Below are 27,207 nucleotides of genomic sequence, written 5' to 3'. Positions count from 1 at the left end.
ACGACAGGGTAGATTAAGACATTAGTACTGGCCGGGAGAGGCAGGATACGTCAATTTGAGCGCGCGGAGAAGGAAGCTTGTGGCCGCGGCAGTAGCTGGGTGCTGGGATGGAAGCGCGGGCCATGGAACCAGCGGGAGGGAACTGGGGAAGTGGAAAGCGGAGACGGACGCCTTACGGCTCCGTGCACAGGTCAAGAATGTTCAAAGTGGCAGCTTTCATCCCGTTGTTCGTTGGTGGAGATGCTTCGACATGGGTTCGGTCCATCTGCAGGGCCGCCTTCCAACGGTCGAGCAGGCATCGCACCTTCCCAGCGACCAATCTTGCGGGGCCCGCTGGCGGGGAAGCTGCGATCGTCTCCCACGTGTGCCAAGCCTTTTGACAGCACTGGAGCCACTGGTGCATTGCTCTGACCACCGGAGTAATTGGATTGAGATGCACAACGTTCCACAATTCTAGACGACAGCCAGAGCCGAGTCTAGAGAGTCTCCCCTGCATCACCTCCCTCACAGCGACCAGCCCGCCTCACGATGCAATAACACGCGGCAGGGAAATGGCGACCGGTATGTGGAGTTCCCCTCCCGATTACACGTCTACGCCAACTAACACGCACAGTACGGATCTGTCTTTGCGGCGACGATGGTGTCGGCAAGAGCTCCATCATCACGTCTCTCGTCAAGGATGTCTTCGTCACAGCCAAGATCCAACCCGTCCTACCACAGGTCACCCTACCGCCCACGCTCGGAACGCCTGACAATGTCACCACCACCATCGTCGATACTTCCGCCCTCCCCCACGAACGACACACTCTCCGTACAGAACTCCGAAAATCCAACGTAATCCTCCTTGTATACTCGGACCATTACAGCTATGAGAGGGTTGCCTTGTTTTGGATGCCCTACTTCCGCTCGCTGGGCGTCAACGTGCCAGTGGTGCTATGCGCGAACAAATCCGATATCGCTTCAAACGGCACGACGTCGCAAGTAGTGTCGGAGGAGATGCTGCCAGTCATGAATGAGTTCAAGGAAATCGACTCCTGCATACGGACGAGCGCCAAAGACCACCACAACATCAACGAGGTCTTCTTCCTCTGTCAAAAGGCCGTCACCCACCCGATAGCACCCCTGTACGACTCCAAAGAGAATGTACTGAAGCCGGCGGCTATCTCTGCATTACAGCGCGTCTTCCATCTATGCGACACAGACAAGGACGGATATTGGAATGACCAGGAGATACACGACTTTCAGATCAAATGCTTCGAGAAGCCACTGGGCGACGATGACCTGGCAAACATAAAGAGGTCGATGGAGCGGTTTGCTCCTGGTCTGACCGGCGAATATGGCATGGACGAGAAAGGCTTCCTGCTGTTGAACAAAATCTTTGCGGAGAAGGGTCGGCACGAAACCATCTGGATTATACTGAGGAAGTTCCACTACACTGATAGTCTCAGTCTCCAGGACACGTTCCTCCACCCCAAGTTTGATGTTCCTCAATTCTCATCGGCCGAGTTGAGCCCCGCTGGCTACCGCTTCTTTGTGGACCTATTTTTGAAGTTCGATATGGATAATGACGGAGGACTCAATGATAGAGAGCTTGCCAATCTGTTCGCACCCACCCCAGGCATGCCAACATCATGGGTAGACTCTGCATTCCCGTCGTGTACAGTGCGCAACGAAGCAGGGTACATCACGCTACAAGGTTGGCTCGCGCAGTGGAGCATGACTACTTTTGAAGAACCCAAAACGACTCTCGCGTACCTAGCATATCTCGGATTTGAAAGCGGCGAACGTGGGGGGACGACCAGCGCACTTAAAGTGACCAAAGCGAGGAAACGAAGGAAGAAGCCTGGACGAGTCGAACGTAACGTCTTCTTGTGTTACGTGCTTGGGTCGAGTGGGAGTGGAAAGAGCTCATTGCTGTCTGCTTTCCTTCAACGACCGTTCAGCCACACGTACCATCCCACCATAAAACCGCGCTCAGCTGTCAATAGCGTTGAACTCAAAGGCGGTAAACAATGCTATTTGATTCTAGAGGAGCTCGGCGAACTCGAACCCGCGATTCTAGAAAACCAGGCCAAGCTAGATGCGTGTGATTTGTTGTGCTACACATACGATTCGAGCGATCCCACTAGCTTTGCGCATATCGTCGAGTTGCGGAAAAAGTATCCTCACCTTGATCAACTACCAGCGGTATATACAGCCCTGAAGGCAGATCGGGACAAGACGATGCAGCGGTGCGAGCAACAGCCCGACGAATACACCAGCGCTCTGAGGATGGCGCCGCCTCTACACGTCAGCACGACGTGGAACAGTATCTCGGAGCTGTTCGTCCACGTAAGTACTACTCCCGTAAGTTTACCTCGCTGAGCTAACGTCGTATAGCTAGCCGAAAGCGCTACCTATCCATCGACGGCTTTTCCCAAACAGGAAGAAGACGAATATGACTATCTCAACCTTTACTTAGCGCTCGGTGCCGTTACCTGTGCAGTAGGTTGCGCCATGTTCGTCTGGAGACGCAGCAGCGCGTCCTCCTGAGGCTAGGGGCCAAGGCATGAATTTGAATTGTTTGCTTCTTGTATATACCATGGCAGCACACCACTTCTACCCCTAACTAGACTTGTCGCAATTCAAAAACACACCCTTCTCGGAAATGATGGCAATGCGATATTCACGATAATGGCGGAGGGTCAGCGCTTAAGCATGACATCACCTTGGCGTGCGGCGGCTGCGTTGTACAGCAGACAAGTCTCAGTGGCACGAGCGAATGAATAGACGCAGGGACATTTACCCCTGGCGCTACGGCCTGGCGGGTTAGGCGGCCATATGTGGATAGATGATATCGGTGAATTAGCATAGGATCACGATGGTGGGTAAGTAGTGTCGGAGGCGATGTGTATAGTGACAGCTCGCTTGACAATGGTGTGGGCTAGGAGCTCTCTGCTACAAGTTACATAGGCTGGTAGCCTGACAATACCCCGGGGATCTGCGAGTAGTCTGAGACGGCTATTATTGTCTGTCGCCACGCATGGTATCGCGGGTAGTTGCAACCTGGGCATTTGCTTGCCTGCCTGCTTGCTTGCTTGCTGCAAGAAGCCTGAGGACGCTGGTGTAGGGATTGTTTTTGTCGTAGAACGTTGAAACGGTCCATTCTTCTTTTTTGACCAGACCCTGATGTACATGTTCCCAACTCAACAGGGCGGGTTAAAGTGGCATGGTGGTCCAAGCAGTTTGGATGAGGGCGGCTGCTGGGCTCAGAAACACATGTTCCAATGGTGATGCTCCCTTTTTGTGGCGGAGTGCTGGTCGCGCCCGACTCGTGCGTCCTCTCGGGCTGACTTGAGGCTAGTGAGGTTCCGCGTTAGTCCCTAGACACGGTGCTTGCAGTTGTCAAGCAGCACCTCTACGCATTCTCTCTTCCTGTTGTAATGGTCGCTTTCATTGTTAATCCTACGCTGCATGTCAAAGCCCTCTCGCCCGCCAGCCGCCCGCCCTTGGATGATCCACGAGCCTCGGCGCCCTAAGCAAGCCGTGGCAATTGTGCCAACCCGCACCTCCGCATTCCTCGCAAATGGTGAGTTGGCCTCGCGCATGTCCTGAAGCCCGCGTGCAGGCGCATACTGGGTGGGAGTAGGAAGACTGCCAGGGAACCACCATTGTTTGGTTTCTCTGCGGCATTCTCCCGGCAAACGCCCGCGGCGCCAACCCAACCTCCAAGGAGCCCCCAAGCTGACCAAGTCTCGTACCCCACAGGCAACCGACCGAGCACGAGAGCTAGACCGGCTATATCAAATGCGAAACCCTCCCCGTCGGGGGCATGCGCCGCAGATATCCATCAGCGATGACAGCCACCACGTCACAGAGGCCATAGGTGACATGTACGGCGGAGATAGCGACACCGAGTCGAACCGACGCAGCCTGCGACCCCTAAGCTTCATTCCCAGCCCCAACGGCGACTCGATCCAGTCCTTTGGCGCCTTCGAGGCCTTTGACCCCTTCCCCAGCGCTCCGCCCGCAAGATCCCCGCTGCGTCCCCAGCTGTCCTTCGAGAAGCCAGCAACGCCGACGAGCCCAAATGGCAGCACCAACATGCCCCAGAAGCGGGCTTCTATCGGCCGAAACCCCTCAAATGGCGGCGAGATATCCCCTCCGCTGTCTCGCTCAAACTCCAACACGGCGTCGCACCAGTTCCCGCTCAACAACCTCGACTACGAAAACAGCCCTGCAGGTCTTGCCCAGGAATTGAGCAACCTGCAGGCCATACGGAGGATGTCAATGGGCGTTAACAATGCCGATCCTGATCTACCTTCGTTCCAATCCGCCAACTCACCGCCCTCTCCTCCCGCCGTGTCTGAGGAAGATGAATCAAAACTGTTCTGGGTGCCCGCACGTTTGCACCCCGAACTAGCCCCTATGGAATTCAAGACTTTTATCGAGGACAAGATCGACAGGACGAGACGACGTTCAGGAGACTCGGATTCACTATCGCCCGACGGTGCCATGGGACGTCAGGGCTCAGGTGGAGGTTTACGGCGCAAGAAGTCTATGCTTTCCAGGCAAATCGATACCGGTAGTGGCTACAAAGATGGTGCTGAGAGGCTGGAACGGAAACGCTCCGGTACGCAGTCCAGCGGCGGCCTGTCCAATCTTCAAGAGCTCGAGCACATACAGGAGGACCCGGTGGCCTTGATAAGACGTATGAGCATCGACCACAAGGCTATTGCTGGAGAAGGGGAGGAGGGTGTAGATGGGATGCCAATCGTACCAGGCAGTAAAATGCGTGGTTTGGGGACGCTGAAGAGGTCAACACATACTACTTATAGGCGAGGCAGTCTACGCAAAGGTGGTCCGGCCCTCTCACGTCGGCTTGTCTCTGGCCGACAGGCAGAAACTGATACAGAAGACTCGCCGTCTACCTCCCCTGTACATTCTACTGAAAGCATACCTGAAGTCCCGCCTCTCCCAGGACTTGCGCGCGTTCAGTCTGAACCCGTCAATGGCGCATTCGAGGGATCGTCCAACAACTTCTCGCGGCCACAAGCAAATCGAGCATCTCCCAGCTATGGTGGAGAAAGACCCGGCTCATCGGAGGAACATCCCAGGTCAGCTTCTACTGAGCCTATGACACAGGACCGAACTTCGCCTCAGCCTCGGCAGTTCCATTCGAGGATCGCCTCGAACGGTCGAACGACAGCACCTTTGCCCGGCTATACCCCTCCACCACAGCAGGTACCCCAAATCATCGAGACACCACCGCCACAGGAGCAGAACAGGACACCTCAGTTTACGCTACCGGAACGTCACTCTTCCCGCCAGCCACCGCCTCAATCCCAGCAACAGCCTGCTGGTCCCCGTCATTATCCTCAGCCTCAGCAGCAGCCTCCGCAACAACAGCGCCAGCCTCAGCCTCAAGCAGGTCGCCCAAATCGCCATGCACAAGCCGCCCAGAACTCCCCTATCAAGCCCGCGCAATCTTTTGATGATTTAGTAGCCCAGCCTTCCGCGATGCCTGGCCAGAACAACAGAGTAGACTCGTTGTCCATTATCCCAAATGCGCCAGAAGACAAGAAGTCCGACGGGAAATCCAAAGACAAGAAAGACAGCTCAGAAGGCGGCCCAAGGAAGACGAGCTGGGGTTGGTTTGGCGGTGATAAAGAAAAAGAAAAAGACAAAAAGGGTGGAAAAGACGCAGAGAAAGAAAAAGACAAGAAGGTCAAGAACAAGCTCAGCAAGCCTCAGGAAAAGGGTCACGATGATACAAGACTGGACCTCCTGCAAACGTCGATACAAGGTGGTGGTCGTGGTCGTGAAAGCGTCGTGTTGGATCGAGAAAGTATCAAGCTAGAAGAGGAGCGGAAGAAAGAGAGCGCCAGAAAGACGTCTAGCGAAGGCAAGAAAGAGAAGGAGCCTGGACTACTATCCTCTATCTTCGGAGGAGGAAAGAAGAAGGGCGAGAAGGAGTCGTCTCACAAGAAGAACGCCTCACGCGGACTATCGCCTGAGCCCCCGCCACGCATCTTGAAGCCCGATATCGATTACAACTGGACCCGATTCTCAATCCTCGAAGAACGTGCTATATACCGCATGGCTCACATCAAGCTCGCGAACCCTCGTCGCGAACTCTATTCTCAGGTCTTATTGAGCAACTTCATGTACTCATACCTCGCGAAAGTCCAACAAATGCACCCGCAGATCTCCATTGGTAACTCCAAACAAGCGAAGCAAGCTCAACAGGCTCAGCAACAGCAACAAGCTGCGCAGCAGAAGAAGGAGCAGCAACAGCAGCAAGCCGCTCAACAAGCTCAACAACAGCAATCGCAGCCTGAGGAGTTTGCTCAGTATCAGCGATACCAGCAGGTAAGTCCTCGTTAAAAGCAAGTTTATTCGGAAGAGATGCTAACAAAGATACCAGCAACAGCAGCAGCAGCAGCAGCAGCAGCAGCAGCAGCAGCAGCAGCAGCAGCAGCAGCAGCAACATGAGCAACAATCAGAGAAATCCAATGAATGGCCAAGCGTACATCAACAACAAGCGAACGGGGCGCTACAACATCAGCAACAAAATGGACAGCACCAGCAACAACAGCACCAACAGCATCAAAGAGGCGCGTCGCAGGGTAATCAATATAACCAGAATCCTCGCGATTCTCATCATTCTAATTATAGTGCGAATGGAGGCAGCGGTGGATATAGCGTTGCAAACACACAGAATTATCTGGGTCAGTCGGGCAAAGGAGGAGGGGGCTATGCTAATCATTCGGATTCTGATCAGAGTCAGAGGGCTGATGATGATATGTGGTAGAACTGGTAGTGTCATCGAAAGCTACAGGGCGAGCATGGTTATTAAGCCCCGGCTTTTCCACTATCTGAACTACGCTTCTTTCTATTCCATCTTCCCTGTTTAGCTCCTGGACCGTTTTTCTCTTATCTTTCAAATGTATATTTACTGCTGGTACGTTTTATTGTCTAATCTCGCTCCGGATTATTTGGGGCGTCTGGGGAATTTGGCTGAGAATAGATAGATGGCAGTGACGAGATGGGATGGGACAACGTCTGACGGTCGTAAGATGCCAAGATGTAGATAGGGAATCACATCTGATGTAGTTTGTTCAAAACTAACAGCCATGTCATACGTACACTGATAGCAGCGCCACACCGGTCCTCTTGCCTTCTATTCTACTAGGTACAATACCTGCCAATGTAATACTTCTAGCGTCTTCAAGAAACGGTAGTACAAAGAGCCTTGTTTGTCTGAGTTGCAAACGATGCAAAGAGATAGGGTAGTGGGAGTGTATTTATAAGAGCGGAGTAAGGGTTATTCGTTCATTCACTCGTCCACTAAGCTCTTATAACAGTCAAGTAAGCCACCAAGGATAACAACTTTAGAATGTCGAAATCCGGAAACAACAAACGCCGCGAGTCCAAGCAACGCCACGAGACACGCCAGGACGATCTGGAGGAGAATGATCATGAGGCAGCGAAAGTAGGGGGCATGAACGCAGATTCGGATGAAGACTCGACGATGACAGAGCCTCTATCAGACGAAGAAGAGCAGGAAGATGTCGAGGATGAGGCATCAACAGATGGGGTGGCAGATGGGCTAGATCAAGAAGTACCTCAGGCATTGCAAGAAGAAGACCGTCTAGTACGCCAGCTCGAGGGCTTTGATGGTATAGACGGAGAGCAAGAGAACAGGCAGACTGATACCAATATCAGCAGCAATGGAGGTGACAGCGGAGACGACGGTGAGGATACCACTGAGCCTGCCACTGCTCCTGTTTCATCTGAGGCTCATCAACGAGCACAAGCACTTGCGGCCATTAGGAAAAACTGGAACATCGAACACGTTCACGACATCCTGACTGAAGAGACATGGCTGACAGGGCCGCTCAAACTCCAACACGTCAGCGACGACACTTGGGAATTAGCAACTCTTCTTAAATTCCAGCAGCTGTCGGAACAGACGAAAGCTATGAACAAGAAGATGAAGGAGCAGTTCGTTCTATTCTGGGATAAAAGGAGGCACACGGGAGGAAATCGGAAGATTGGTAGAACGGTACATACTCGGCAAGGACTGACTACTTGCTAAGACGTTTACAAGAACAACGAAGAGGAGCGCGGAATGGAGAGCTGGCTACTACTGGGCAGCGTGAACAGGACATGCGAGGAGGGGATGCAGAACAAGAGGGAGGAGACAGTGATGATAAAGAGAACGGAGAGGGTAATGGGGGTGACGTGGATGGCAATGCTGAAGGCAACGGAGACAGATAGGTTTGTGGAAAGTAGAATAGTAGAAGCACATACGCTTGTTGCAACGCCGAAGAGATATCTTAACTGCAAAACATTTAGAGTTGGCAAAGTAGTAAAAATCCTACAACTAGAATGCACGTCAGGGGTTAGCAAATCTAGGATGACGTGAAAACTAAGTTGACATTCATATCATTCCTCTTAGGAAGCAGTAAGCTCTACAGCTAATTCATGACCGACATTTGCATACTCAAGTGCAGCTGTCATAATAGCGCTATGCAACTACGCTTCGCTTGGAACAATTCTTGCGTATAGTCATAAAATGAACAAATCTTTCCACATGCTATACCCGGTCCTCACCAGCCTCGCAAGAAGCGCGTTTCGTATTCTGATCAAAAAGTATTCCCTTTATCAGCGGCGCGGAAGTCCAGTCATATCGCAATCTTCCATCTCTTCAGACAGCGGAGTATTCATGCCGCCGCCCAAGGAAGCACTCGAGTAGCAAGTGCTAGAGCCGGCGTTGGAAACGGAGGTGGTGGAGGAGGTGTTGTCGCCAGCGTACTTCTGTTGTAGGTCTCGGAGGATCTTTTGACCTTGTAGAAGCGAGTCTCGCTGACCGACTAGTTCCTTGCGTTGGTTGTAGCGCTGGGGTGATTCAGCAAGGAGGCGAACGGCGTTGTTATAACCTGAAATACGGTGTTAGTAAGATGCTTAGCGGGACAGGGAGCAGGATCTTACCTTCGCTGCCGTCATTGAGACCCAGTCCGTTCTCAAGCTCATCACGGAGCTGCGTACGTAGTTGCTTGAAGAATTTGGACTCAATGCGCATGCAGACGGCATCGTGGAAACGGCGCGCTGCTAGCATATAGTAGGTTGTGACTTGCGCTACAACACTGAGCTCTACCACGTATGGCTCATGGTTTAATACCTCCATTACCCTAGCGTCCTTCTTCAACTTCTCTTCCTCTTGCGCAGTGACTGGTCTACCTATCTGCTGGTGCCTTTCACGCTTGTAGATGTGGAGGCGCGCCTTAAATCGATGTTGGCGGTAACAATCTAGAACAGCTTCCTTCTCCTGTTCAAAGATCTCGTCATGAAAGATGTAAGGTCCCTCCCTCTCGTCATTGAGACTCTCGTCGGCCATTGTAGTGCGCTGCTGGTTGAAGTTGAGGCTTACCATCTGGTCAACAATCTGCCAGGCAGTTCGGTAGAAAGTCGATCCCTCATATTTAGAGAAGTGCTTGTGGAACCATACTTTGATCTGGTCAGCAATCTGACCTTCAAGCATGTTGAAGAAGTTATCAAGCGGCTTTTCCCAATGTTCAAGTGTTCTGAGCATCATATTGTCAACAACACGAGGCTCAATCTGTCCTGGTATCCTGCTTTGTGAATTTTCCGCGAGGTGTTGTGTGACCTGGTCGAGAGGAAAGTTCTTCCTGAATTCACTGAGGTCTGAACCTGGACCCGCTGATTTTGGTAGACCTCGACGGCTGGGTATCTTCGCTGGCGAGGGACCTGGAGTCTCAAGCTTTCGCTTCTTCGTGGGCGTTTCGGGGTTAATGCTCATTGGTGTGCTGAGAGGAGCATCTTCTTCATCTCCTCCTCCTTCTTCATCATCATCGTCAACAGCAATGGCTTTGCTGACCGAGCTGCCAGGTTGCGCTTTGAGCACATCCATGTAGACAGTCACATCTCGATCTCCGCGCGTAGACATGGTAGGCTTCATGCTTACCAGAGCGTCGAAGAATGACTTCTGTAGCGCCTTCCAATTGTTGCGCCATGTCTTACAGGGAAACTCAGCCTCTATTTCCCTGCGGACATGTTGCGAGAAGTCGAGCACAACGTCCGTAATCATCCGGGCAGCATTGTGAGTTGGTGGATCTGGAAATTGCTGAAGATCAGTGAGTACCTGTTCAAGCCTGGCATTGATCTCCTGGTCGATTATGGGGAGCTTCTTAGTAATTTGCTCCGCGAGCTTTCCAGAAAGAAATCGTTGCAGGTTCAGAGTACCAAAGCAATGACGGTAGTCTCTAAAGTCTGTCGCCCAAGGCTCTCCGTTGGAGAAGAATTCCTGCTCTCGTATTCGAGCCTGCTGATGGGTGAGACCTTGGTTAATCTCGCCTTGGTCTAGGTTCTTGACGACGAAGTATCCATGTCCCAGTGCGAAGCGCTGTTGGTCAAACACTGCCTTAAGCTTCTCGTAGCGGGACCCTGCCGGTAAGCGGTCCGGTTTGGTGAGCACACCTAGAGATGTTAGCGACGAAGATAACAGGAGGCATTATACTTACCAACACACCGATCTGTGGCGTTGAGTTTCCGCGCAATTCCACCAGCAGTCGAGTTCGCGATGTCGTTCTCTAGTGAGCAAGTCACTAGGATGAGGGCCTCCGGATCCTTGACATAGTCCGTCACTAGGTCGTGAACAAAATCAACTAGGAATCCTGTTTCCGGAGACTCTGCCTGGCCAATTATGCCCGGCAAGTCATAAAAGCTCAGTGCAGGAAGATCGGGACGTGAGATTGCGATGACTACGACGTTTGGACTGAATTCACAGCTGTGATAGTCTCCAAGCGCGCTAATGGGCGCCTTGAGGAACACGTTGTAATCCATCATAGGGTTTATAATCGCTGTCTGAGCGCGTGCGATAAGCTCTTCGAGTTGGCGGGGGTCTTCTGTGGATGCGAAGTGTGTATCGCTAGGCTTGGGCATTTGCACCCATCCTGGAAATCGTCCGTCATGTCCTCGACTCTTTTTACTGTCATAGCCAAAGCTTCGGCGCAGACTGACTGTCGCGCTCCAGCCGGCACGAGCGTTCTCAGCAGACTCCAACTTGATGAAAAGCGGGCACCTAGTGCACGTATCGGTCGAGCGAGGGGTCTTGATGCCTGATATTGCTTCAATTACTGATGATTTCCCTGTGGATTGCTCGCCTTGAAAATCGTGTTAGTAAGATAAAGGCCGAACGCCATGCGACACAACTTACCCAAAACAATGCACTTCGGCAAAGGGATCTCTAACCTCTGCAGGCCCAGTCCTTCTAGCCGACTGATGGTTGCTATGGCATCCTTTACGTGGATACCAAGCAGGTCAATCTCACTAGAGGTGGGTGCATTGGGAGTTTGCGGGGTATCTGATTTTTTGTCAGTCACTTAGATACAGTTTTTCAACACGAAGCTTACCGTCCTGACCAACTAAATGCAGCGGTTCCAGGCCCTCACTCAGACGCGATACGTCGTCGCGGTCAGACAGACGCTCTGGTTCTCGCAGAGGTATGTGAGGGTTTCCTTCCATGAGCGCGGCTGCAAGTGTATCCTCGCTGGACGAGAGCGGCTGTTTGACTACACCATTGCGCGTACGACCCCGAGTGGCGCCTGCCATACTTTCGAGCTTGTGTGATTGATTCTGGTAATACAGTTGGACGGGTGAGTGGAGGTAGTATCAAAGTTAATAGCGAGGACACGCGCGCCAAGACTCCGCGTGAATCAAGTAATTCGCGGTGACACAGATGCCTAGAGCGGGGTTGGAGGGCAAAATGCAGAAACGATTAGGTGAGCGAAGAAGGTTGTGGACAAGACATAAGACAGGTGAACGCAGGTCAAGTACCCCAATTGGGACGGTGAACGCTGATTGTGTGACACATTCCAGTGCAGCGGTGAGGAAGATGGCATGAATGTAGAAGAGAGTGGTGATTTATACACTAATGATACGATAAAGAAAACAGACGATAGAGACATGGTGAGAGTAAGGGTGCCTAAACTTGTTGGACAGGCTGATGGATGCATTGCACAAGAGAAGTAGAAAAGAGAAAGATTCGTCAGCCGCATCTTACACTGTTGTCACCAGCGCTGAATACTCACAAAATGATCATCTAATATCTCGAACAGCTGGACCAAGTCTCGAGGCGTCTTTGTAGTTAAAATCGTTGTTCATTCCGCATATAACAGCCGCGTGCGATGCCCATCGCTCCAACGGGTAAGTTATAGCTGCATCCTTCGACATTTCTGCTACAGATAGGTAGTCATACATAAGACAGTATGCAGACACAAGTCGACAAAGACCGGGCATTGCACGGTGATTCGGATGGTGAAGGATGAGGCATGCCAGGAGGTTTGATGGCAGACGATGGTTGCAGCGGCCCCGAAGATTCGCCGCTAGCGCCAAAGGAGCAAGGGTCCTCAAGAAATTCCATCGAAGCGCATCGTCACCGGTGGCTATCGTCCGACCACAAGCTCGCCCACACCACCCTACCGTCGCCCTCGGAACCGCCCAAAACACATCTCTCACCTTAATAATACATGATGGATCATTCGCGCGATCCTTGTCCCTGGGTCATTCTCAATGACTTTGGTGGTGCCTTTGCCATGGGCGTATGTCCCCTCAGGCGCAGTGTCTTCAACCCATTACTAACTGTGGGCTAGGCTGTTGGAGGAGCAGTATGGCACGGCGTAAAAGGCGTAAGTATGGTCTCGGTGTCTTGAAGAAGTGCGCTTACAAGCCTGCAGTTCCGTAATTCACCCTACGGCGAGCGACGCATCGGTGCCATCACAGCCATCAAGGCCCGCGCCCCCGTTCTCGGCGGCAACTTCGGTGTTTGGGGAGGACTTTTCAACACATACGACTGCGCAGTCAAGGGAATACGGAAGAAGGAAGACCCATGGAATGCCATCATCGCAGGATTCTTCACCGGCGGATCGCTCGCAGTACGAGGAGGCTACAGGTCGATGCGAAACGGAGCGATATCCTGTGCTATCTTGCTGGCTGTTATTGAGGGCGTATCAATTGGCTTCAACCGCATGATGGCCGACAACACAAGGCTCGATGCACCCCCACCACCACCGAGCGATGTCGGTGCAGGATCTGGCGGCGGCGGCATGGCTGTGGCCGCGTAAAACACTTTCGATTCACGACTTATACCTGTTCGGAGCGAACCGCTATAACGCCAGGGATGGGCAGCAGCATGTCTGGGCAAGCGGTGTTTTTGGGATGTTTGGCATATACCGCAGGCAGGTTTCGGCAGCGGGCGGCGTTCACACTCTCCTCAGCTTTGTGCTATATCTGTATCATACACGCGACACGACTTGTACAACATCTGGAGGCGTCTCTAGAAGAAAACATGAGTGTGCGGAATTCAGAAGATACGACACATCTCAATGTTCATCAGCTATTGCGCATCTACTCTATTGAATCCGAGCTTACCGCAATAGTTCAAACTCAGATCCAGACTAAAATGACTCAATGACATCATCAGGCCCACCCATCAGCAAACAAAATCTCGAGTTTCCCCAGGCTGGCGGCATTCTGCGGCTCTTGAGACATTTCCAATGCCTCAAGCGCTAGGGCATACGCGTGGAGAAGCCGCTCAAGGTAGTCAGCTATAGCTGCAGATTGAGCCTAGCCCCTACTAGTCAGAGTGGCTGACGAGAACGCATTGACCGCCCTTCTACCTCGAATTACTGCAACTTGCCGTCCTTTCTGCTATTGTGACACAAGACCACGATGCTGCTTCTACGCGCCCTATCATCGCAAGACCCATCTCATTCATCTCACATTTCCCGGGCCCGCTGCTCGTTAATTCGATAATACCGAGCACATCTCCAAAGGCTTCCGCTTTTGAACGCAATAATGGCACCACGAAGAAGGAAGCAACTCTACGAGGACGTTCAAACCATCATGCTTAATTGGGACATTACATCTTTCGATAAATGTTTACCGAAGACTCTATGTCCCAACCACAACCAGGAGTGGAGGGAATGGAGTAATGAATTCATGGGACTATTGAGTTCAATTGCATCAACACCCAACACTACCCATCCGGACTTTAAGAAGAGATTGAGGAAAACCATACAGATACGCAAAGAGAAGGATAGCTCTGCTATTGGCAGCAAGGAAGTGGATTTGAAAACCGTTTTGGAAGAATATAGAAGTGAGGCTGAGAAGACAAGCGCTGATACGGCGCACCCTGGACCGAGTTCACAAGAGAAGCCTGTCAACCGCACTGCTCATCGAGCAAGCATTCAGATTCCCAAAACACCAATAAATCAGGAAGATGAGGACGAGGATGAAGAAGAAGAAGGATCTTCCGAACCCCTCGCCGGCGGAAAATACCAATACCTTAACGGCGTCAAACCCGTCAAGGTAGACTTGAATCCCGAAGCATCTGCTGCAAAAAAGCCTACACGGCCACAACCAGCAACGAGAGGTAAACGACGAAAAGCAGATGAAGAACCAGTGTCAGATACTCTTGCAGCAGAACTCCCAAGTCAGATCCACCAAGACCCAGATCCTCGGGCACCAGATGATACTGGTTTTCTTTCGGATCTTGATGGTGATGGGATGGATTTGGGAGGAAGAAAAAGGAAGAAGCGGTTATCGAGACTCCAACAACAAAGAGTCAGAGAGCCGCATTGGCAGATGGAGATAGATGATACTGCTGTTGATGTCCCGGATCTAGACGATAGTCTTGACACTCCAACCGTTCGTAGAGAGGTCAAAGTACCTTCGAATGTTGGTGGAGGAGACGTAGAAGATTCGTTTACGGGCAACAAGGAAGATGTGGCCATGAAGAACACAGAGGACATGCCTGTTTCGGGTGCGGAAGACTCACCTGTTCATACTGGACAGGATGTCATTATGAACGATGGAGAGGACGTGGAATTGGAATTGGAGAATTTACCTGGAATACCGGAGAATGCGACGGTCGCGGAGAGAAAGGAAATGGAAGAGTTGAGATTGAAGATGGAGCAACGGGTGTGGAGAATCAAGGTACTGAGGATCAAAGAAAGGGAGCGTGGTGGTAGCGAGATGACTGAGCAAGACGAAAACAGTGGGAGTGCGGAGAACGATGTGGCGAGCAACGGTAGAGTGTTAAGAAAACGAAGGGGGAAGTAGAAGTTGAACACCTCGATGGCTTCAGTGAGAGAACTCACGATGCAGGTGAGTGTGGCACACAGCTTCCGAGCAACGTCGACACGATCTGCCAGTAAGACTGTTATTCACGGTGAAAGAAGCTTTGGGTTCGCCGATGGGTTGTCTAAAAAAGCACAATACCCAGGTCTGTAGTGGGATGAGGGAACGGCTCAACCGAACGATCTAACGACTGTATTCGACATGTACATCTACTGACGAGTCTCATCGTGGTTTGACAAGATGATCAACATATATCTCATGATCATGTAAATGGCATGTTCAAGTCATTTTCCCTTACAACTTCGCTATCTCTCTCTTCAGGATGGGGTCAACCCACTTCTCCCACCCCTCTTGTACACCACCTTTCTGCCACGCCTTCTGATTGATAGGCAGCTGTTCGACCCAGCGCATGATATTCTCGTACACGTTGCCGTCATACATACCCAATGCGCTGCAAAGACTTGCGTCAGAGAAGTCCCATGCGTCTGTCAATGCGATTGCTTCCGGCAGAAGCTGATCGAGCAAGCCGTTGACTAGTGAGCGGATGAGATCGAGTTGCGTCGTTGTGAGATGTGGAGAATCCGCATAGGCTGTCTCGACAAAAGACAGGGCGTCGACTGTTCGTGGGTTTATAATGGTGGAGAGGGCGAAGAGCGAGCGCGTTCGGTTCAGTACAGTGCGAAGGCTGGACGATGTGGTATCAGGAAGACTTGAGATAGTGTCAATGAAGGATCTAAGAATGAAGTACTCAGTGTGAGCTCGTGAGGCGGAGATCAGCAGCATCATATGCTCATTCCATGCATCCGCAGGCAACTTGCTGGAAGCTCGGATAGCTGAATGTGCTTTGACGACCAGACGATGTGCTCGGTCGCGGTAGATTGTAAGCTGTACTTCTGGATCGAGAAACTGCGTTCCGAATGCGCTGCATACAATGTTGGGATCTTCAACATCAGCCAGGTATTGCACCTGCGGCTCGATTGGCTCGCCATCTTGTAAACGGTCGAGTTGCTTCAGTAGGTGTCGTCCAACCTGCTGCCAGAGAACATAATTCTCGCCCTCAAACGTCGCACCGCCTGTGAGAGCACCGACGATATCCGGGAGGCCGGATATAGACATATATCCATGGCCACCACATAGTTTGCGCGCGTCTTCAGCACTGTCGGCAGCCTCTGACGTAACGTATGCCTTCATACCCGCAGTCAGTGCGTGAACAGATGGCAAGAGAGAATGGTCGTTCTTGCTCTGCATCTCACGGAGTTCGTCGTACTGGTCATCGCAGATCCGCGAACCAAAAAACATTGCATACGTCTTAGCTATCATGCTCATAAGACGGAAATGTTGGTGCTTGTACTGGAAAATGCTCGCTTCGGTGTTCAGCGCATCGGCAGGACCAAGACCCTGTTGTCGCACAACGGAATATCGTGTCGCAATCGTCAATGCTTGCGCTAGTTGTACGGTAAAGATACCAGGCATCCTGCCCCGAACAAGCAGCATGACCGAGTATGAGAGCTTGGCGCGAAGGGGGTCTTTAGTGAATGTGCCCTCGCGTGCGAGCTGACTGTGCGCTATGAGCATCTGCGATCGAGGTATGCGAACTTGGTCAAAAGAGGCGAAGCCATTTTCTGCTTCATTGTAGCTGCTATGTTGTTAGATTCGCAGCGCTTGTCATCTCATACGATCAGGTTACTTACCCGAGCTTCAAGCCAACGTCACCCATTTTGATACCAGGCATTGGCTTGCCATCCTCCATCGATCAAAGTTGCACAAGGAAGACATGCGGACCCTGATCCTGACCACCGGCAATAAGTCTTGCCATGACTGCGTCGTGTGTGGTCGAGAAGCCCAGTCCAGCAGGCCAAAACTTCGTTGATGAAATTGTTGGCGAATGAACGACGAACTCATCGCTATCAGGGTCGAAGGTCGCAGTGGTTTCGATGCCTCGCACGAAAGAACCATGGCCAAGTTCAGTTTGCGAATATGTACCGAGTATCCTGCCGGATCGAGCCAGCGGAAGCCACCGTGCCTTTTGTTCTTCTGTGCCGTTGTATTCCATTGCAGGCTCAAACAGAACAGCTTTGTGACCGAAGGGACTATCAGCCGTTAGTTTGACAACCTAGTGCTATTCATGGTTTGAACTACCTTGCATTTACGAGGTTGTATCGAGGAGTGACCCATACAAAGTGTTCATGGTTATGCTCGAGCATATCATCAAGATATGCTTTTCCCATCCCGAGACCTTGCTCAAACAGATCCTCGCGTGAGGTTTCTGAGTAGCATCGCGGAAGTTTCGTACTATCGTAAATGCCGAGTGCTTTCTCAACACGCTTGAAAGCAGCTCGCCGCTCCTCAACAATACGTTCGCTGGCAAGAGGATTAGTAAAGAGACAGCAAAGACCTTGTGTATCGAACATACTTTCCCCAGAGTAGACATGTCAGCTCGAACGTATCAATGGAGCCGGACGCTCTTGCTTTCTGCATCAGCGTAGTCTGCATGTTCTTCACCATGTCGACTGTTATCACTTAGGAAGAGTCTGTAGAATAAGAAGAGAGTGATGTGATTGTTCTATGTGAGAGGGAGGAAACCCTGAGCTATATAGTAGGAGGGGTGACGGTATTGAATGACTGTGAAAGCAAACGTGATAGGTATCCAAACCAACGGAATCTGGACCTTCAAAGGCAGATAGACGGGAGTCGATTGCTAAACTGGCCAAAGCAACACCTCCTATAATCAGACGTACACGATGGGCTTTCTATATCCATGATGATCTGCTTTCCACGAATCTGCCGCGGATCCTTCGCTATCCATCCGCCGTCGAGTCAGATGCTATCAAAGTGCTGGTTCGTTATTCGATGAATGTGAATCACAACTGTGCCTCCGTGACGCAGGCATCTCGGGCAGAAATGGCTATTGGATGCATCTCCAGGGTGCTATCTCCAGAATACGTATGTATGGTCCTTATGTTCGTTCGATGCGACATACTGACTTCCGTTTAGCGTACAGATGATACCGGTCGTTTAGTAGATCAGATGATCCCTTGAACTCCTCCTTAACAGCTCAGACCTGTTCGACCCAAAATGAACAAACCCCATAAGTTCGAGCATATTCGTTGGGTTTTTCGCATCAAAAATATAGCTAAGCATGTGAGTGATATCATGGCTGTCCTAATAGATGTGCTCGGGGTCACTATCCGTCTAGGCAATGCCGCCAAAATTCGGGATTGAAGGACATGGGCCGTATCTATACCTAAGGGCGGCCCTTGGTGGCGTTGCCGCGTGGAAAACGTCTTCATATCCGAGTATTTTGTCGAATCACATGTCTCCGGTGCTTGGAATGGATGTTTCCTGCGACAGTTTCTTGGGAGTTAACGCGATATGCGATGGTATTCGACAAGTCTGCTTCTTGAGGACGAAGGTGTGACAATCAATGGTCCTCTCGTTCTGCAGCCCTGTGCCATATTCTGACGAACTCGTGCTGCGAAGATTGGCATAGCATGGGTGGTCCATCTCTTATTCAATTGTAGAAAGAAGGTGGCGCATTGTCTAGAGCTGAGGCGGCATCAACTCGTTATCCTGGATGGATGCACTCCACTTCAACGTCTAGGTTACACGCACCATTATGCGAGCTGGTACATCTCGATACTAGGCGCTATGAGATCGGAACGCGGTATCGTGAACTTATGATATGCCATCTCGGCTGCAGAAGTATGGTGAACAATGTACATTCAGTCCACAGTCGTGGTGTGCTGCGACGCGGAGGACCTCGGGGGGTTGGAAGCGCCAGGTCATACGCGGTTAGCTTGCCATGCAACTCGCCGAGGCGACACGTGCGGAAACAACTGCCGCGTATTTTCACCAAACTGGCCCCTCGCACGCTCTGCAACACCAACGGTCATCGCGTTGCTTCCCGGTTTTGTCTGTTATAAGCTCGGCCATATACTTTTCGGCCACATATACTTCTCGGCCACCCCACCACAACGCGTTACTCTGAATTTGGCGCTCTATACTGTCAACGCCACACACTCAACATGGATCCCCGAGAAGTTGCTTTTAATAATGCTATTCGCGATCTTAATGCTGGTATTTTTAGAAGCCAGCGACAGGCCGCGCAGGCGTACGGAGTTCCCCGATCGTCGCTTCAAGAGCGCATGAAGGGCCGCCAACCACACGCGATAGCTCATCAACAGCAGCAGCGATTAACTCCAGAACAAGAGGCCTTTCTAGTAGACTGGATACTCGATGAGGACTCACGCGCACAACCTCCCTCCCATCCACGCGTACGAGAAATGGCCACCCGGCTCCTCCGCATGAACGGCGACCACGAGCCTCTCGGGCAACTATGGATACCCCATTTCATCGCCCGCAACCCACGCGTCGCCTCTATAGTCGGCCGAACGATCGAGAGCGCACGGACTACGGCAGCTAGCTATGAGACTATTCGAGCATTTCTTGAGCTGTTTGAGCGTACTCGAATAGAGCTAGGCATACAGTATGAGGATATATGGAATATGGATGAGACTGGAGTTGCACTAGGGGTATGTACGAACTCCCAAGTGGTTGCCAGTTCTTCAAAGAAGAAGGCTTATATCAAATCTCCAGAGAATCGTGAGTGGGTATCAATTATTGAGACCATCTCAGCCGTCGGCGTTAAACTTCAATGCCTAGTTATCTTTAAGGGCAAACATCTACAATCAACGTGGTTGCCCGCACAAGGCACACCTGATTGGCTCTACACAACGTTAGAGAATGGATGGACATCAAACTTAATTGGATATGAATGGTTGCGGCGTATCTTTATACCAAACACTTCACCATCCTCTAGCGGCTATCGTCTACTTGTACTCGATGGCCATGGCTCCCATATACCGATCGACTTCATGTGGCTCTGCAAGGTGAACAAGATCCACCTCCTATACCTTCCGCCTCACGCCTCACACCTGCTTCAGCCGCTGGATCTTGCTCCTTTCTCAGTACTCAAGAGCAGGTACCGTAATGAGATCCAAGCTCTCTCTGCCCTTGATAACGCAGCACCTATTAAGAAGGAGCGCTTTGTTGTGTCATACAACAAGGCAAGAGAAGAAGCTCTGTCAGATCGTGTAATACGAGCTGGTTGGAGGGCTTCTGGTCTCTGCCCATACAACCCAGGCCTTGTACTGCTATCATCCCAAGTAACTGGCCGACCAGTTACTCCTCCACCTACTAGCCAGGCGTCAGCTACCCTAGAGTTAATATTCACTACACCTCGGAGCTCACAAGCCTTATATAAGGCTCAAAAACAGCTAGAGTTGTCAGAATCCCTCTCACGAAGCACCCGGCTTGTGCTTGGCAAGGCAGGTAAGGCTATTACAGAAGCCAATACTAGGGCAGCTCAGCTTGAGGCTGAAAATCAACGACTTAAATATCAACTACATAGTACTACAGTCACACGCGTAAGAAAGCGAGTTCAAGTTAATCCAAATTAGAGGTTTAGTAACGTTGAGAGTATTAAGGCTGCTATTGACCGAGCAGCAGCTCAACAGGCTCAACAGGCAAGCACTTCACCAGAGAATAAGGCTCAAAAAGCAGCAGAAGCAGCAGCAGCACGTACTCTCAACTCTATGTGTACTGAGTGGCAAATATAATCGTTGTTGTTGACCAAAATCGCGACTTTGTATTGTGTGGCTGCTTTGATTGGGTGGCCGAGAAGTATATGTGGCCGAAAAGTATATGGCCGAGCTTATGCCTCATCCCTGGTTCGTTAGAAATTTCCCTCAAAACCTCCGAGGATCATCGGCGACGCGTGTAAGCCAAGGCTGTTCAGACATCTTGCATACGGCCTGCATGTAATCAGCTACTCATCACGAACAACAGCTGGTTGAGGCCACGAGCGCTTAGACTTGATGGGTGCCATTGAGTGCCAACAAGCAGTCTGCTCAAGCTTCTTTGGCATTCTTAATCATCAATTTCATGCGGGGCGTGTCGTATCCATAACTTTCTCCGGCTTTTGCCCTTTCTCGGATTTCGGACTTAACGACTATTGGTTCTAGACGCGTTGTACCCTCCAGGGTTTTCTGACAGCTCTTTGATATCCATCATGATGACGTAGTAGTGTATCTCTGCTTGTCGCTTCTGCGGAGCTTGCGGCATTTCCATTCGTGGATCTGGGTAAATCACATGCGTACAGGGGTTGCCTGCAGCACGCATCGTGGTAGGGTAGTATAGCCCATGATTAAGAATCAGTCACCTTGAGGTCATGACATGTCGCACAGGTACTGGCGTTATCAACCCACAGTGCGGGACTTACCTTCATTTGTAAAGGGTCGTATCCCAAACTTCATCCTAAATCGAAATCCTCCAACTCCATACCCTAATCATGGCGCCCGCCGAACCAAACGCAAAGCCTTTTGAGCTTTTGACCACTGAAGAGCCGGATTTCCCGGAAGAGCGAGAAGGATGGAAAGGATATATCGAGTGGGAGCGATACCCAGAAAAAAAGAAGAAGGCGGCAGAAATTCTAGCGAAATATGACTTTCCTGTACCTCCCGAATTCCAGATGAAGCCGTTACCCGACACCAATCCAGTCTTAGAGGGCGTGCGATGGAAATACTACCACTACGCTTTGGGTAAAACGACCAGGGATCTTCCAGCCATTTCATGGGAGTACGTCAAGAAAGAGAAGAGCGATGACATGATTCATGTCCTGCAATTCCCTTACAACGGAGAGCCGCAACGAAAGCGCCTGGTCGAGAATGAGATTACTCCCAACAAAGACCACTTTATTCGGAACCATGGAGGTGTTCCTGAGATTGATCCAGAGAAGTACTTCTTTGAGGTTGAAGGTCTCGTCAACACGCCAAAGAAGATCACCTTGAAAGAGCTTCAAGATGAGAGCAAGTTCCCGCGTATGGAGACTTGCGTTACTCTGCAGTGCAGTGGTACCCGGCGTATCGAACAAATTCACGACTACCCAGGAGACGGAGATGAACTCATCAACGCGCCTTGGGGAGAAGGCGCCATCGGAACTGCCCGTTACGTAGGCGTCAGTCTCAAGAAGGTTCTCAAGTACTGTGGGCTGAAGCCGGAAGGAAAGCACGTGGAGTTCTTTGGCGCCGATACCTACTTCAAGAAGGGCCAGGTGTACAATTACGCTGTCTCGGTGCCGACTCGCAAGGTGAAGGTCAACGAAGTTATGCTCGCTTGGGAGATGAACGGGGAGCCACTGCCTGCCATCCATGGTTTCCCACTTCGCGTTGTCGTGATGGGCTACATCGGTGCCAGGAGCTGCAAATGGCTAACCCGCATCAATGTCATCGATGCACCTTCCATGGCTCCTGTGCAGATGAAGGAGTACCTATACTACACCCCACAGAACGGCAAGCAGAACGTCACGTACAGTAACGGTTTCAGCATCCAAACTATGCCTGTTGCCAGCGCAATCATGACGCCTGTCGACAAGGACGTCATTGTTCATGATGGAAAGATCCGTATGACCGGTTGGGCATACAGCGGCAGTGGTTGGCCCGAACGAGTCGAAGTGAGTAATGACGGAGGCGGCGTGTGGTATGAAGTACCATACGAGAACTTGAGCAAGAAGTACTACCACGCCTGGCGCACATGGTGGATCGACATCCCCGTCGATGCGGAAGGATGGCTGTAAGTCTCGCACGCCTAAATGTTTGCTGAATAACACTAATGATGATTAGCGAGTTCTGCGTTCGTTGCTGGGATGATGCTTTGAACACACAACCAACCTTTGTGCGGAGCGCATGGAACTGGGATCTTCACGTAACATCGTCTTGCCAGTAAGTGTTTCTCATCTGAGTGCCTTTGAATGTTTTCAAGCATATGACGCTAACGATTCTGGCAGCCGTGTAAAGCTTTACAGTGTCAACACGACCAAGCCGGCTACTCAGAAACGTCTCAAGCAACTTGAAGATCACGGAGCTTCACTATTGCCCATCACCAGACCTTTACCGTTTGACCTCCAGTCGGATGAAGAATACCTGGAGGAGATGAAGAAGATGGGAGGTCGTGATCCGGAAGAGTAAGCTGATGTAAGACGGTTGCTTGTCTTTGGCCGCTAAGCGGGATGGGTATCGAGCTAGACTTGATATGCGAACTAGACTACAATATATAGTATGGCTAACTAACTAGCCAAGTAAGACATATTAATATAATGAAGATATTCCTCGGTCCTCGAAAGACAACCATGATGAGTGGGGGACCAATCAAGTGGATGCAGGCTAAACAGCAGCATTTCGCCACTCCATACTAACAGTCTATCTGGTCCTTGTCGGTCTCAGACTGCATGCAGTCAGTGAACGGGTGAGGCCTAATCCCGCGGATCGAGTTTAGTTAGTGATGGATTGCGGCGCGGTTAAGACATGGCCCCACCACGGCCACGAGCGAGAACACCATCTTGACAGCAACTCTCACGCCGTTCTGGATTTATGACAATCTGCACTGCGATCATTGTATGTATGGTAAGCTTACAAGGCGGTTTCTTATAATGAAGATAACAGAGTTGATGGATTCGCAACCATATCCTAGCAATACCAATACCACTGTCGAATGTGCCTCGCCACATCAATACATGTTGCATGAGAAGCGCTGCTCCTGCATTGCAGTGCAGTAGACCTGCAGAAGTCATCGGAGTTCGCGAAGAAAAGGCAGGAGCGGGCGGATGGTTCAAATCTCAGTGGATTATGTGGAGTATGAACTGAACTGTGTCTGCCCATGTCAACCGTGTGACAGCCGCAAGCGCCCGGGGCCGTGAATCTTGCTTCCCACGTGGTCGCTATTGGATAGATTCGAAGGATCTATAGCATATCGATTCTTCCGCCGGTAGCAAACTAGGTCGAAGGCTTGATGGAGCTTAGAGTACCCAGGTGAGTCGTGACTGCTCGAGCCGCTATAAGTATCGTGTAGGTATTGCGATAGATCATGGGGCAACTTCAACACTTTCACCTTCTGTTTGCTATAACTTCTCTTCCTCTTATACAAGATGCAGTTGTTAACTCGTGTCTTCGTCCTTGCTGCTGCTGTAGTCCCATTCGTTGCTCAGGCAGCACCACTTGCAGCTCGCTCTCCCGAAGATGTAAACGCAGAACGATACATCGTTCAACTCATACCAGGCGTCGATATCGAATCGGTTGCTGCTCACCATGAGAAGGTTCGCAGTATCAGGCGCAGAGATGATGTCAACCTGACCGCAAGCATCGACCAAGAGTACGACTTCGGAGATTTCAAAGGTTACACAGGATCGTTTGACCCTGCTGTCATCGCTGAGTTAGAGGCTTTACCTGAAGTTCTCATCGTGGAGAGGGACTCCATGATGTTTCCATCTGCTCTCGTAACACGTAAGTATTTTATGTACTCTGACAGGCATAAGAATGCCTCATTCCTGAGGGAGCAGTGGTAACAACTCCTAGAGAACAGCGCACCATGGGGTCTTGGACGAATCTCATCTAGGAGTAAAGGAGCCACCAGCTACATATACGACTCAACCGCTGGTGCAGGTACCTACTCATACGTGGTTGATAGCGGGATTCGTACAACCCATGCCGAATTCGAAGGCCGTGCCTCCTGGGGGTACAACGCCATCGACACCGTCAATGCTGATGCCTTCGGTCATGGCACCTTCGTGGCCGGCGTCATCGGTGCGAAGACCTACGGTGTTGCTAAGAAGACAAATCTCATTGCGGTTAAGGTCTTTTCTGGTGATGGGGGCGCACCTACATCCACTGTACTGAGTGGTCTGAACTGGGCAGTGAACGATATCATCACCAAAGGCCGACAGACTTCTGCTGTGATCAACATGTCGATCGGTGGGGGAGCATCTTCAATATACGACAACGTCGCAACTTCACTAGCTAACCAAGGCATATTGCTTGTCGTCTCTGCGGGCAACGAAAACCAGTTGGCGGAGAATTTTTCGCCATGCCGCTCATCTGTGGTTCTCTGCGTCGGAAGCATCGAGTCGAATGATTCCCGTTCATCCTGGTCGAACTACGGGTCTGCCATAGACATCTGGGCTCCTGGCGGCGACATTCTGTCTACATGGTACACCTCAGATACAGCCACATCAACACAGAGTGGTACCTCAGCCTCTGCGCCATTTGTGGCTGGATTAGCGTCTTATATCCGTGGTCTTGAAGGATTGTCCATTGGTCCAGCGGCCAGAGCGAGAATTCTGGCGTTAGCTACATACATACCTCCATTGTGCAAGTTTGATCCAGCGAGTGGACAGTACATCTGTCCCGACACAACAAAGGAACCCAACCTAGTGGCATACAATGGAAATGGACGCTAAAGATTCAACAGTAGGGTTTGTTGCGCAAACAGATGAGGGTGGGTTTGCAATGTGTAGCGACATAGTTCTACTTCAAATGAAGCTAGCGTTATATGACAGCATCCACGATACTCGCAATCAGAACCAGAATGTTATGTGGAACGTATGAAATACATCAGCGTTATAGATAGGAAGGTGCAACTGGCCTCATAGACTTTGCTTGAAGATCGGTCTTCCCTTGATGGGGGAATAGTGGGTCGAAGTGAACGTATTAGCCCGCCTTGGCAATCAAGTGGGGCTGGCAGGGATTCGCGTCTCCGATGACGTGCACCGGCCTCTCTTTCCCTTCCACCCGCCTGCAGGTGTCATAGTTTCTTTCCGCATCCCCTAGTCCACGTCAATGCATTTACTTCTCATTCCTGGGTACGCTATGGCTGTTCCGCTTCCGACATCAGCTTCCTAGACTGACATGCCTTGATCAACCTGCTTTCTAGTAGCACACGCCATCAAGGTTAACAATCATCGAGCATGGAACAATCAATGAGTTCGACATCTAGAAACGATCTAATTTTTACCTGTCTTGTTAGAACTACCGTTGTACGACATCTCAGAGCCATATCAGTATGTTGAAGTACTGCCTAGGTGAGAGAGCAATGAAGATTTAGGTAAGATAGTGATGCAGTGGACCATTAAGATGTTCTCAGTACAGCAGATTCGGCGGCTACGTCTCGTACGCACCGTACCTGCTCACGCAATTCTCTTCGACAAAGCTTCTCCAAAGACGCAGCAGCAACTGCGACCTGAGTGTTGATTCGGTAGTCGTGACACAACAATGTGAGCCTACGTTCAAGCTCATGTTCACAATGAGCATCTCACCACTATTTCCATCGCTACTGCACCCTAAAGTCGTACGTTATGGCTATGATCATTGATGCAACTGCAAAATATGGAATACGAGGAGCCATCAGATCTCTGCTATCGCCACAGAGCACGTCGAGCGATTGCAACGAAAGATCTACTCCGCAATACGTATGCGCACGCAAGAGATACGAAAGCGAAAGAAAGGGACGAATATGTGTTTATCGGATCGGCGATGAACGTACAGACAGTGGCGGACGCAAAGTCAGGCTATACACCAATGTAGAAGGTGCCAATCTCGACGAAGACGAGCGACAAAGTTTCATCGGCATTGAGCATACTGGTAACTACAACATGAGCAGCAGCACGAGGCACAAAAAGGGCCGAACCCCGCCAACGCCAGATAGAGGGATAAAAAGCAAAGTGGAGCTACAGAGGCTAGATGTCAAACCTTGCGATCTAAGCGACGACGGTTCTGACAGGCGTTCTAAGAGCGACGGTACGGCTCCATCTCAAGCTAAGGGATTAAGCTCAAGCTCGAACAAAGAGTCCATCGTACTTCGACCTGTTGACAAACGGAGGCGTTCACGTCGGAAGCCACAAAATGATCCGCATGGAGGAGTGGGCGTGATGGATCGTTGTCGGTCTCCAAATCAGACCCTTAGACGGCATAAGGCTAGTCGATTCGGGGATCGATTATTACGAGAAGGGCCCGTAGATAATGAACTACGAGCCTATTGCTCAGGCGCGCTTCCGATCCCACAACATCAACTGGATCGACTGAGCCTGGAAGCAGCGCCAACAGAACCCCCAAGCAGAGTTGCTATCAGTCAATCAGTCAGTTGTCAGTTCATCTTTGCGGTTCAAACTGTCAGTCTGGAGGTAGTGAACTGACCTGATTGACTGCCAAGACATTTTTTAGAATCGCGAACTGAGAC

The 27,207-nt window shown here is 51.0% G+C and overlaps 9 protein-coding genes across 9 annotated transcripts; 7 read left to right on the top strand and 2 right to left on the bottom strand.

The window, feature by feature from the left end:
* Window positions 1–551: 551 nt before the first annotated feature.
* On the top strand, window positions 552–2,532 carry GEM1 (ERMES complex Ca(2+)-binding regulatory GTPase gem1; the record flags this gene model as incomplete). Its single annotated transcript, XM_051736843.1, has 3 exons — window positions 552–561; window positions 614–2,331; window positions 2,380–2,532. The coding sequence occupies 3 exons, from the start codon at window positions 552–554 to the stop codon at window positions 2,530–2,532; spliced, it is 1,881 nt and encodes a 626-aa protein (XP_051583394.1).
* Window positions 2,533–3,565: 1,033 nt separating this feature from the next.
* J4E82_010631 (uncharacterized protein) lies at window positions 3,566–6,793 on the top strand (the record flags this gene model as incomplete). Its single annotated transcript, XM_051736842.1, has 3 exons — window positions 3,566–3,572; window positions 3,716–6,351; window positions 6,407–6,793. 3 exons carry the CDS (start codon window positions 3,566–3,568, stop codon window positions 6,791–6,793), a joined length of 3,030 nt encoding a protein of 1,009 aa, XP_051583393.1.
* Window positions 6,794–7,378: 585 nt separating this feature from the next.
* Window positions 7,379–8,262, top strand: J4E82_010630 (uncharacterized protein; the record flags this gene model as incomplete). The annotated part of the gene is made up of 2 exons (XM_051736841.1): window positions 7,379–7,990; window positions 8,044–8,262. 2 exons carry the CDS (start codon window positions 7,379–7,381, stop codon window positions 8,260–8,262), a joined length of 831 nt encoding a protein of 276 aa, XP_051583392.1.
* A 387-nt stretch (window positions 8,263–8,649) lies between these two features.
* J4E82_010629 (uncharacterized protein) lies at window positions 8,650–11,616 on the bottom strand (the record flags this gene model as incomplete). The annotated part of the gene is made up of 5 exons (XM_051736840.1): window positions 8,650–8,924; window positions 8,977–10,482; window positions 10,527–11,168; window positions 11,222–11,368; window positions 11,418–11,616. 5 exons carry the CDS (start codon window positions 11,614–11,616, stop codon window positions 8,650–8,652), a joined length of 2,769 nt encoding a protein of 922 aa, XP_051583391.1.
* Window positions 11,617–12,536: 920 nt separating this feature from the next.
* Window positions 12,537–13,127, top strand: TIM17 (translocase of the inner membrane; the record flags this gene model as incomplete). The annotated part of the gene is made up of 3 exons (XM_051736839.1): window positions 12,537–12,605; window positions 12,657–12,692; window positions 12,741–13,127. 3 exons carry the CDS (start codon window positions 12,537–12,539, stop codon window positions 13,125–13,127), a joined length of 492 nt encoding a protein of 163 aa, XP_051583390.1.
* A 733-nt stretch (window positions 13,128–13,860) lies between these two features.
* On the top strand, window positions 13,861–15,126 carry J4E82_010627 (uncharacterized protein; the record flags this gene model as incomplete). Its single annotated transcript, XM_051736838.1, has 1 exon — window positions 13,861–15,126. One exon carries the CDS (start codon window positions 13,861–13,863, stop codon window positions 15,124–15,126), a length of 1,266 nt encoding a protein of 421 aa, XP_051583389.1.
* Window positions 15,127–15,438: 312 nt separating this feature from the next.
* On the bottom strand, window positions 15,439–17,622 carry J4E82_010626 (uncharacterized protein; the record flags this gene model as incomplete). Its single annotated transcript, XM_051736837.1, has 5 exons — window positions 15,439–16,780; window positions 16,836–16,888; window positions 17,036–17,234; window positions 17,284–17,505; window positions 17,558–17,622. 5 exons carry the CDS (start codon window positions 17,620–17,622, stop codon window positions 15,439–15,441), a joined length of 1,881 nt encoding a protein of 626 aa, XP_051583388.1.
* Window positions 17,623–21,493: 3,871 nt separating this feature from the next.
* On the top strand, window positions 21,494–23,168 carry J4E82_010625 (uncharacterized protein; the record flags this gene model as incomplete). Its single annotated transcript, XM_051736836.1, has 3 exons — window positions 21,494–22,773; window positions 22,824–22,922; window positions 22,988–23,168. 3 exons carry the CDS (start codon window positions 21,494–21,496, stop codon window positions 23,166–23,168), a joined length of 1,560 nt encoding a protein of 519 aa, XP_051583387.1.
* A 956-nt stretch (window positions 23,169–24,124) lies between these two features.
* Window positions 24,125–25,432, top strand: J4E82_010624 (uncharacterized protein; the record flags this gene model as incomplete). The annotated part of the gene is made up of 2 exons (XM_051736835.1): window positions 24,125–24,479; window positions 24,552–25,432. The coding sequence occupies 2 exons, from the start codon at window positions 24,125–24,127 to the stop codon at window positions 25,430–25,432; spliced, it is 1,236 nt and encodes a 411-aa protein (XP_051583386.1).
* Between the last annotated feature and the right edge of the window lie 1,775 nt (window positions 25,433–27,207).

This window comes from Alternaria postmessia (assembly GCF_024291825.1).
Source record: "Alternaria postmessia strain BMP 2775 chromosome Unknown scaffold_135, whole genome shotgun sequence".
Classification (NCBI taxonomy): domain Eukaryota; kingdom Fungi; phylum Ascomycota; class Dothideomycetes; order Pleosporales; family Pleosporaceae; genus Alternaria; species Alternaria postmessia.
Note: the sequence above shows the minus strand (reverse complement) of the source record. Positions and strands in the feature narration are given on the sequence as shown.